General features: G+C 35.8%; 1 protein-coding gene across 1 annotated transcript; it reads right to left on the bottom strand.

The window, feature by feature from the left end:
- Nucleotides 1-3651: 3651 nt before the first annotated feature.
- On the bottom strand, nt 3652-9496 carry LOC110455270 (UPF0739 protein C1orf74 homolog). The gene is made up of 2 exons (XM_021505286.1): nt 9457-9496; nt 3652-4917 (listed from the first exon to the last, which is right to left on the bottom strand). The coding sequence occupies exon 2, from the start codon at nt 4875-4877 to the stop codon at nt 4092-4094; it is 786 nt and encodes a 261-aa protein (XP_021360961.1). The 5' UTR covers nt 4878-4917; nt 9457-9496; the 3' UTR covers nt 3652-4091.
- Nucleotides 9497-11245: the final 1749 nt, after the last annotated feature.

Raw genomic sequence — 11245 nt, 5'->3', positions numbered from 1 at the left:
CACGTCAGCAGTTAAACCGGATGATGACGTGGGTGATCTGCATTAAATTTGTATCATGGACGCGATTTTCATTCAATACAAGACTCCGTCCAGTACACACGAAATCAAGTGATTTACATTTATGTACTAGACTGTGTTTCATATTTCATATGAAGAACATGTACTAGTATGAAATTTTGCATTATCAGCTTTTCTTGAAATTTGTACAGTTACCTACGCCAAAAATATTTACAACTGACGTTGGCAGTCGACTATGCTTCGTTTCTGTCACGTGTGGTAATTCGGGAAAGGTTGGTACTTTCCGTGAATGAGAAAAGATTTTCTCGTTTACGGAAAGTGACGAAGGTTCCCGATTGATGCGTATGGTACCATGATGTGTGTACATTGTAACTAACGCCGGAAGATGTTCCGCAATATGCCGAAATAGATGCAATGCAGACAGCGAAGTGGGGAGAACTATTTTTACTACCCTGCGATTTTCATCAAATCCTATGCCATCCAAAAACAGCAGACGTACTGCTTAAACATTGATACTGGCTTATAATTACGTTCAATCACTTCAATTGGTTGAAATCCTGAATTGTTAAATGCAAGTTGTTTTCTTTGTGCTCATTCATCCGCAAATTAGTACCATGATGGACGCTTATATTTTACAAGTGATAAGCTTTACGAAAGTTTCTATTTTGTTTGTTTTTATGCATTCATCGAATCTGACAATATTATAACTATAGATCATCTATACTTATTAGGCTCATAATTGATTGATATCGAACTTTGCAAAACACGTTTTATAAATTCTGGAAGTTTTCATGAAATAAAAGTGTAAAAAAATGTATGAGTATTGCAGATTAATTAGAAACTTATGGCGGGGCCAAACTTATTGTGACAGAAGGCTGTTTGATAACTTGGTTGATGAACGTTACGTATCATGTTTTTGCCTCGATTTAGTTATTTTGAAGAAAAAAAGAAAATGAATCAAACTTAACCAAAGCTAGTTTTCTTTTTAGAATTAGAAATAAAGACCTACTATCGAGTTAGATAAACATGAAGAGCAAAATGGCCAATCTATTGGATCTCTACGCTACATAATGTAACGCCGTGAAAATCCCTTTACCACCTGGCGTACTGATTAATATGTCATACAGTACAAACACGGGAGTGTTGTCTCACGCACAGTGACTATACATGTTTAGACTGTATACATCTGTATCAATCTCTATCCAGAGTTTTAGTCCCTTACACTCACTAATAGTGTTACATAGTGAGTGCTAGGAACGACAACTCTGGATATAGATTGCATTTGTATAATGTAAAATGTTGCAAAATATAAGTTAACGCGCCAAATCCTTTGATAGGTTTATAAACGGTGTTGCGTAAAATGTATATCCCAGGAAATTTGTTCCAAAAACCAAACCGCTAAAATATTAACACGCGAAATGAAATAGTTATATAGAGTAGGAATCGTATCTGTATGTATATATATAATGTTTCATATAGCAGGATATTGTAGCGGGTATGATCTTTTCGCGAGACAACAACGTTATCGAGAAAATATTATTCCCAGAATGATATGAAAATAGTAAAAATTACCCGCGATAATAAACGCATAACCGTCATGCCGTCATGAAATAGCGCGTAAGTGGTTTTAGTTTAAACTTTCTTTTATTTCAGTTCAAGCATGTTATTACAATGAACAAAAAGACAAAGGGAAATAGGAAGCGGTTTTAACGATTCGTATATATATATAGAGTGATGGTGCTTGAAAATGGGTTACATCATGTATGTAATAATTATGTAGATAATATGTTTCACGAAATACAGCTTGTTGTTGCTCTTTATGCTGTCATCAAGCCTATTCATTTAACTATAAGACACTGTATCGCACCTCGGACAAAAATGTCCAAAAACCATTGGTTTAGAGCTGTCACGTGGTGACCCTCTGATTTTCTATAGAGGGTCAGTAGGATTCCATTATAGGGCAATATGGCCGCCCATTGCTCACCGCTTCAAAACTAAAACAACAGATACGGGTACCTGAATATTCTAAAAATGATACAATGCTCACCGTAATTCCTACCCGCTACATTGTATCGTAAGATGATAGGAGTAACAGAGAGATTTGGGCAGACGACCAGTGAGGAAATAAACACGAAGCGACTTACAGTCAATCTGCTAAACATTCATATTGTTTTGTTATGCATTAAATCATTTTCATTTTAAGCAAAAAGGGTCCTCGATGCGATAAATTCGTTATATAGTCAGTTACTGACCCTCTACAGAACCATAGAGGGTCAGTAACTGACTATATAACTAATAGTATATGCCGAGTGTCCCGTGTCTATGCCAAAACGCCGCGGAAATTTAGTTCCTACACAGTCTAGATCGCGAAAATATAACCCGCGTAATAGAAGTCAGCGTAAATAACCCGTTGTACGGTATTGTGTCAAACATTTTCATATGTAAAAATACGATACTGTTCATACCTACAATCAATTATATGCAAGTCCATGTTTAGAGTTTAGAGTCCATGGGGATATGAGAAATCTGCGTCATAATTGCATTTCCTTGTACATGTATTGTATTTCAGGTAAGTCGATATCCGAGTTGTATAGGCATGTACAATTGACCAACGGCCTACCGGTCAACGCGCTGCATTTGACCAATAAACGTTTAACACACGGTCGATGCGCTATAGTCGGAATGACGTTTCTTCTTGGAGGGTTATCGATTTGATAAAATCGTACTTTGTATATACGTATTAGATCAGAGGGTTGTAAGAATACACATGTAGATATGTGTCCCATTTATCGATAATTTACGATGAATCTCTCTAGTATAACACAATCTCGGCCACATCTATTTGCCATGCCATATATAATTTGATTTATCGTAATGTACATAATTGGTTATATCCATAAACAAGTCATTAGCGATACAGGTCAGAGGAACACCTGCACCTTCTGGAAAAGAAAAGGCCTGCGCCGTCCCACTGCCTATTATACATGTATTTCGAGGCGTTGTTGGACTCCCCTGAATATTAATTTGTCTGATCTGCTGAAGGGACACGGAGGGGACCAACATTAATCTGCTGCTTCCATTGCAACACATGCCGGGATATATATCTTTTCTTATCTCACTTCTTTAAATCTGTATATCTTGGATATAGTCTTGATTAATCAGATATTGTCGGCTAAAACTTCTACTTTTACATGTAATTTAGAATTTCCACCAAGAATACCCCTCACACAATACATTGTCTACACATACAGGCACACCAGCAAAATGTTATATTCCGTAGAAAGCAAGAAAATTTCACAAAACTACACATATAACACGTGCATATTGTGTTAGAGTAATTAAGCATATATTATGACTAATGTGAAATTCAAATTTTGACGGAAATTCCCGAATGGTTTTCTTTTCATGCTTGACGGAATAGGTAACAATACAAAATACGACGGTGTTTCCACCAAAGGCTGTTCCGAATTTCGGTAATGCTTCATTCGAAATGAAACATTAACTGTGAAAAACGGTAAAACCGTCGGGTAAGTTGATTTTTTTTATTTATTATTCTTTCTTTGCTATTGTGAACGTAAATATTAGGACACATAAAGCTCATAAAATCTTAAACGTTTTTTCATTATTTATTTTTTTATTTTTTTTTGAAAAAGGGGTGAAACAGTTTTCGTTTTTAGAGATGAGATCGAAAGAAAAAAAATTCGAGCGAGTTCAATTGAATGAGAATCTGATATCGCTTTTTATCAATTTATTTAAGTTAACATAGAATTTCGATCTCAACATTTTGACTTCATATACATTGCTCAATGTGACGTCACAATACCATTACGCCATGTCTATTTTCCAAAGTCTGACGTCACAGTGAGTGTTACATGTGTAGTACATGTAAATGAGGTTATACGTAAACGACGTGATATGTAGGTCTATTATGTGATATGATGGTGTTATAACACTTACTGATAAACGGTTCTTTATTATGATGGATGATTCTATGTTAATTTCGTCTTTTGTATTTAAAACACACTGACTGTGCTCGAAGCTGTAAATTCCTACGGTAGAGTAAATAAATATATTCATAAAGCGACTGTATTTAACTGTACAGTCGTGTGGGTTAAGGTCAGATCACAAAAGACACGTGTCCACTCAGAATTGTCATAAATGACCTTGAACCATTCAGTAACCTTATCCTGAAGGTTAGCAAACACACGTTGTGGGATGGAAAAAGAGTATACACAATGTTCACTTTCGTTCTTTTGACCTTGACCCATAACCTTGAAGTTCACGAGAGGTTCCATGTCTAAACAGTTCGCCATTAATCCATCCTCGTTTTCAAACCAATATACGACTGGGTAACCTAGCAACAGGCCGAAAATGGTGGTCAAGTTTGCAGTTTTACAGTCCACAATGACCAACCTGATATGCTCAAAATCCGGATCTATAGTACTGATCACCTGTTTTAATTGGCCAAAGACGTGAACACATTTACACATAACTTCCGGTGCACCTCGTCGTTTGCTGACATCAACGATAGTGAATTTAGACTCCCATTCGGTTGATGGGCATTGCATCGTTTTAATAATTGTCGGACACATTATAATAACATCCATACCAAGTTGTAATATATTTAAGATATTTGTTATGTATCTCCTAGTCTTCATCTCCTCTATCAGTGACACGAGTTTTTCGATACCCTCCACACCAAAGTCCAACAGATACGACGGTTTCACGTGTAAATCAACAAGTCTGATATTAGTGAATAATTCACGTGCATTTTGTTTAATCTTTTTACCCATGTACGTGCCAACAAACTGTCGGATGTCCGTCGGAAGGTCTATTCCAGGTGTTATGGCCGAAGCCATGCTGACTGGCAATGACTCGGGGCGTTGTCCCTTAATGTATCTGAAACATAATATCCTCGGTGAAAATAGTTAGGTAGTTACATGTATGTTACATACTTTTTTGTTAAATTATATTTACTGGGTTCTGTTTAGCATTGAAGACCAAAATCTATATTATAAAAGGTACATGTATTATACTATAGATGGAAAGGAACCTCGCTAATTTCAAGGGGACCTTATAATTTGTTACAGCTATATTTGGACATATGAGGTGTTCAGAGTAACTTTACACGTTAAGAGATTGAGATAAACTTTTAATTTAATCATTATTTTAACGTAATTTACAAAAAGTTGATCATAACCCCAAAAACGTGTAAAATTACTCAGAACTCTGTTCTTCGATATCTAGTGTTTTGGAAACATACTGACAATTTTGGTTTCTATACAAAATGACTTGTTAGAAGGGTAAATGTGTTAGGGATACCTATCGATCTGACATAAGTGCTATAAACTATCAATTCAAGATATTGCTTTAAACTTTTATTTCAGGTACCCTATGGACATATCGTACATTGTAACTTTTTACATCTACAGTAATTTCAGATACATTTTTCTGCGATTTTGAACATTATGGAAAGCAGTGGAAAACCCCATAGAATTCAAGTCATACAAGTATACATTGCAATTATTTTAATGTATAATATGAAGATATTCAAATTGCTCGCTTCCCAGGTTGACCAGTTCGCCATAGTAGTACCTTACACAGGGACTTGAGAATCTGTTACAGCTAAAGTATTTTTTCACGTTTAAGGGGTGAATGCAGATAATTCACCGGAAGACGATGAGAGTGATCTCCCTTCCCTTTCCGTGTTTACAGATCTACGGGAATCTCGTAAGAAACATCCTTCAAACTTTATATATGTGCGTATCTAAATATTAACAGTTTGAGACATACATTTGAATATATCAGAGAACTCCTTGACCATTATAGTGTTGACTTACTTTTTATATCCGAAACAAAATTAGACTACAGTTTTCCGGACTCGCAATTCAGTGTAAAAAATTACCACCTATGGAGGGCCGATAGGTATTCTCACGGAGGAGGAATAGCGGCATGCTTCCGATTAGACTTGCCAGGTCATCATGTTAAAGAAATGGACTTTGGAAATATGGAATCCATCTCTATTGAACTAAATTTAAATAATATTAAATGGCTTATTCAAGGTGTATATCGGCCTCCAGTGGCGGATCCAGAGACCTTTCTGGGGGGGTTTCCAAATTTCCTGGGGGGGTTTCCATGTGGGGAAAAATTGAGGAAAATGGTGAAAATACATGATTTTTAAAGAAAATTCTCAGGGTGGGGGGGTTTCCTGAAGCCCAAAAAACCCCTCTGGATCCGCCACTGGCCTCCTAACACGACAGAAAGTAAATTTACGGATGATTTTTGCAAAACTTTCGACAGGTGCACTACAAAATATGACAATCTGACGGTTATCGGGGAAATAAATTATGACCTACTAACACCTAAAGGTCAGCCTTTGCAGAATATGTGTGAAATTTTTGATTTGTCCAACTTAGTTAAAGAAAAAACTTGCCACCCGAAAAACACTGAACCAACGTTAATTGATGTGATTTTAACCAACAAACCATTATTAACTGGGAATATATGTAATTTTAATGCTGGTATCAGCGATGTACATAATTTGATATCCTTTCAATTCAAAAGCAAAATATCTGTGAGGAAACAACCATTGTTAACATATAGAAGTTTTAGAGATTTTAACATTGAACATTTTCACACTGACCTACATAATGCAGCATTAGAAGAAACTGTAAAACACACAGATGTCAACACAGCATACAACCATTTAAGTAACACACTAACAGAAATTATAAAAAACACGCCCCAATAAAACAAAGAAAAGCCAGATTAAACAAAGCAACCTTCATGAACAAAAACTCAGACAAGAAATTTATCACAAAAAGATGCTTCACAACAAGTTCCTCTCAAATCGCACCAAACACAACTGGGAAAAATATAGAACACAGAGACACAAAGTCACCAAACTCGGAAAACAATCAATAAAACACTACTTTATAGACAGATGCACTGGGGCCAAAACAACCAAAACTTTTGGTAAATAATAAAACCATTTATAACAAACAAAGGCTGCCAAATCAAGTAGACATTACATTAGAAGAACAGGGTAGGATAGTCAACAAACAAAACGAAGTAGATGTTGCAAAGAATATTGAATCAACCAGCCGACCCATAAATGATGAACACCCTAGCCTACAGGCAGTCACCAAAAACAGACAACAAGATAAACGCTTCACATTTCAACCTAAAGACGAAGATTTCATAAACAGTCAGTTAAACAAAATAAACCCTAGAAAAGCAACAGGACACGACAATATTTCACCCAAACTACTACGACTAGCCCAACCCAGCATTATCAAACCAGTCACCACACTTGTAAATCTCTCTCACTACATCAACATTTCCAGACACACTAAAAACAGCACAAGTCAGACCAATGCACAAAAAGAACAGCACCCTTGAGAAAGGAAAATACAGACCGGTAAATATACTCCCGGCACTCTCCAAAGTCTTTGAGAGATCCATACACTCCCAACTCAGTGACTGCTTTGATGGTGTTTTTTATCCCTACCTCTCTGCATTCAGAGCTGGATACGGATATCAGACAGCAGTATTGGGAGTCATAGAGGATTGGAAAATGGCACTTGACCAGAACAAGTATGTAGGCTGCATACTTATGGATCTCTCAAAGGCTTTTGACTGTCTGCCTCACAACCTCCTTCTGCTAAAACTACAAAATTATGGACTTTCTATTTCGGCTTCAGAACTATTGTCCAATTACCTCAAAACAGAAAACAAAATGTCAAATTATGAAAGTACTTTTCAGGAACTATACAAAGGAGTCCCTCGGGATCAATTTTAGGCCCAATTCTGTTCAGTATTTTCATAAACGACATTTTCCACATCATACAACACTGTAAACTTTCTAACTACGCTGATGACAATACAATTAGTAAAGCACACACTTCACTAGACAGAGTCAAAACCTCACTACAAACAGACTGTAATTCACTCATTCGCTGGTTCGCAAACAATCAAAGGCAAGCAAGCCCAGACAAATTTCAAGCCATGGCCGTAGGAAACAAAGCACACAATGAAAACATTACTTTCAACATAGGCAACAACTCAATAAAATGTGAACCAGAAGTAAAATTACTAGGGGTCACCATAGACTTCCATACACATGTATCCAACATCTGCAAAAAAGCATCTAGACAGCTCAACTCACTCAAACGCATATGAACTTTCGATATACCATTCATTTATTCTCTCAAATTTTTATTTCTGTCCACTAACATGGGACTTTTGCGGTGAGACAAACACACACAAAAATGAAAAAATACAAGAAAGGGCTTTAAAATGTATTTACGATGAACACGAAAATACATATGAAAATTTACTAGCCCGTTCAAAATTACCATCACTCAAAATCAGACGACTCAGAAATTTTGCAATAGAAGTATTTAAAATCACTAATAAACAGACACCAACATAAAGTATGGTAAACATTCATTTCGATCTGAATTCGAAGCACCTAAAATATGCAATGCCCTATCAAACCACTTCAGAACAACTACACTAACACAATTTAAGACACTAATAAACAGCTGGTATCGGCCAAAATGCAAATGAAACACATGCAGACAAAACGCATAGGCTCCCAATACAGTTATACATGTTTTTAGCTAAGCTTACCTCTATCTATGTCACCTCTCTATTAGATAGTGCTCATCTTTTAATATGTTTTGCCAAATATTTATTGTGTAACTGTGCATGTCATTTGATGTGTCGGTTTTAATAGCTCATTAGAGCTAATGTTGTATTGTTTTTAACCATACCGACGTTAAATAAAACTTTTGATTTCGATTTGATTTGATTGATTTTGAAGATCAACTTTCGGTAAAAATGCCATCCCAGATTTTAATGTAGGCCTATACTCGTATATATCGGACATCATTGGAGAATGGAAATGGCATTTTTACATCATTAGGGGTGGTATTTTTATGATATAAACCCCTAAAACGTGTAAAACTACCCTGAAATCCATAGTTTAGGTCCAAGTATTGCTCAAATCATCAGGTCCCTGTGGTAACTTAACTTAACTTCATGTTAACTTAACTTAGATTAACTTTTATTTAGATTATTTTGAACGCAGGCACATATACATTTGCCTCTATATTCAGATCACAGTCCTTCAAATAATAATTATATACATGTAATATAGTGTATGTGACATCACTCGGGTGTTATTGTAAACACCCTGTCGCCAGTGTCCCAAAACTTATCAAGGCGATTTTTGGGATAATATGTTAACATATAATAAATACCCCTTGTCGAGCCCCTTACTTCCTCGTGATACTTAAATCGGACTCTACGTTGTCGCTGTGTTTGTGTAACGTAATCACCTACACAGTAATAACAATCAACAATACATAACACCAGAATTACAACTGTGGGGTGTGATAATCACTCATCGTATACTTTTATCTTAGTTCTTACCGTGAATGTTGTTGATAAGATTCCACTGACCTCGTGTAGCTTAAGGGAGACAACTCTAAAATTAAATCACATTTTATCGTATGGTGTCGCGCCATGGTTTTCAGATAGCTTTTATTTCGAAGCCAAAACTTATCATTTTTTTTTTTTTATTTAAAAATTAATTCGTTCCATATTTCCCCTGCCAATATACCATAATTAATACACGATTCACAAACATATCTTTTTTGCAGATCTGTGTTTAATAGTAGAGACAACCGGTTGCTAACCAAACTCCATACCGCACTGCATATGTGGGAATACACACTACATGCATACAAGTACCTCGGTGATATTTTGTCAACTTAACCAGACTCCAGACAATTCATTCTCGGGGGACAAATACATGTCCAACTACGACGCTCAGTAAATCAAGAAAACTAAAAACCTCATAAACAACAGTATTTACTATTCTATCAGAACAGAAGTCTTGAGTGTTTACATGTATGTGAAGGCATGTAATGACGGGGGAAGAGGCTAGGAGATTTGCCGATAGTAGCCACTGATGACAATCAACGAGTCCGTCTTACGCTATAAGTACACAATTATCGGCCCTCGGCTATTTCGATTTAGAAGATAATTCAACTTGGCCAGAATTATCTGATAACCGATACATTGATATATGACGTGTATTGATGTTGTACATTTGGCCCTGCTTGTGATTATGTGTGATTTAATGTCGCATTAACAAAAGCGGGAATGGGAATCGTCTTCATCATACAAATAGTGATCACTATGGCTCTGCTAAGTAGGTTCAAATAATATTATGAACTTTACGAAGGTCTTGTGGCTTATGCATTGTACAAAACGAATGCATATTTCATCGAAGAGTTTATTCATACGAAAAGTGTATACTTTAGTTTTGATTTAAGTGTGTGTCTAAACAATATCGAAATATTTGTTTATGATATCAAAGATAATTGTGCAAATGATATGCTTTCCAGAGATATTAAATTATGGAATCACATGTAAACAAGTAAAATGAAACATGTCCAATGTACGTTTATATTAACTCTCGCTATTGAGGGGTATAGGTAAACATTTGGACTTTTAACAAAATTACGAAAACATATCGTTGTGCTATTCTACCTAGGTGTCCTCTATATATAGTGATGCTATGTATACGACATGTTCATGTATGAATCACAAATAAAGCGGTAATGATTTTATTAAACTGTAAAATTGCTTTGATCAAAATCGATATTGCGTTAAGATAAGGCCAGGGGACCACCAACAATCAGAACCATTCAATGTGTACAAAGAGCCTCATAACCAAGTTTTTTCTTTGCTCCACCCAAAGCGGAGACTGCTTGGAAAAAGTCTTGAAAAAATGTGTTTTATACATTATGAAAAAACCTGTGTTTTACCAACTGCTTTTAAATTGGGAGTGTTATTTTGTTTTCTGTAAAAAAAATAACTCAGTGCGTTATCTTTCAGAAACCGGGTACAGTTAATATAAATATTACATTTTTCAGATAAAAGAAAAAACATATTGTGTCACAAAACGTAACTAAGGAATACATGTTGGAATATTACTAATAATGAAACTAGAATGTAAACTGTAGACCATACACCACAGCAGCTGTATCTTCGTGAAAAATAATTTCATTAGTTTATCGTGTCAAAATTGATCAACTTCCAGTCCCGTTATATCTACTTCCGGTGTAAGCATTCATCTCGTTACATTTGTATATGTCACTTCCGCTGTTGATTGTATCTGATGCGAGTAATGAGTTGGCTATTTGATGACCTG

This window comes from Mizuhopecten yessoensis, unplaced genomic scaffold (assembly GCF_002113885.1).
Source record: "Mizuhopecten yessoensis strain PY_sf001 unplaced genomic scaffold, ASM211388v2 scaffold923, whole genome shotgun sequence".
Classification (NCBI taxonomy): Eukaryota; Metazoa; Mollusca; class Bivalvia; order Pectinida; family Pectinidae; genus Mizuhopecten; species Mizuhopecten yessoensis.
The sequence above is the reverse complement of the archived record's forward strand: the minus strand, read 5'-3'. Positions and strand labels throughout refer to the sequence as shown.

Excerpts from the sequence above, each read along its gene's own strand:
- LOC110455270 (XM_021505286.1), bottom strand. The coding sequence starts at position 4,877 with ATGGCTTCGGCCATAACACCTGGAATAGACCTTCCGACGGACATCCGA.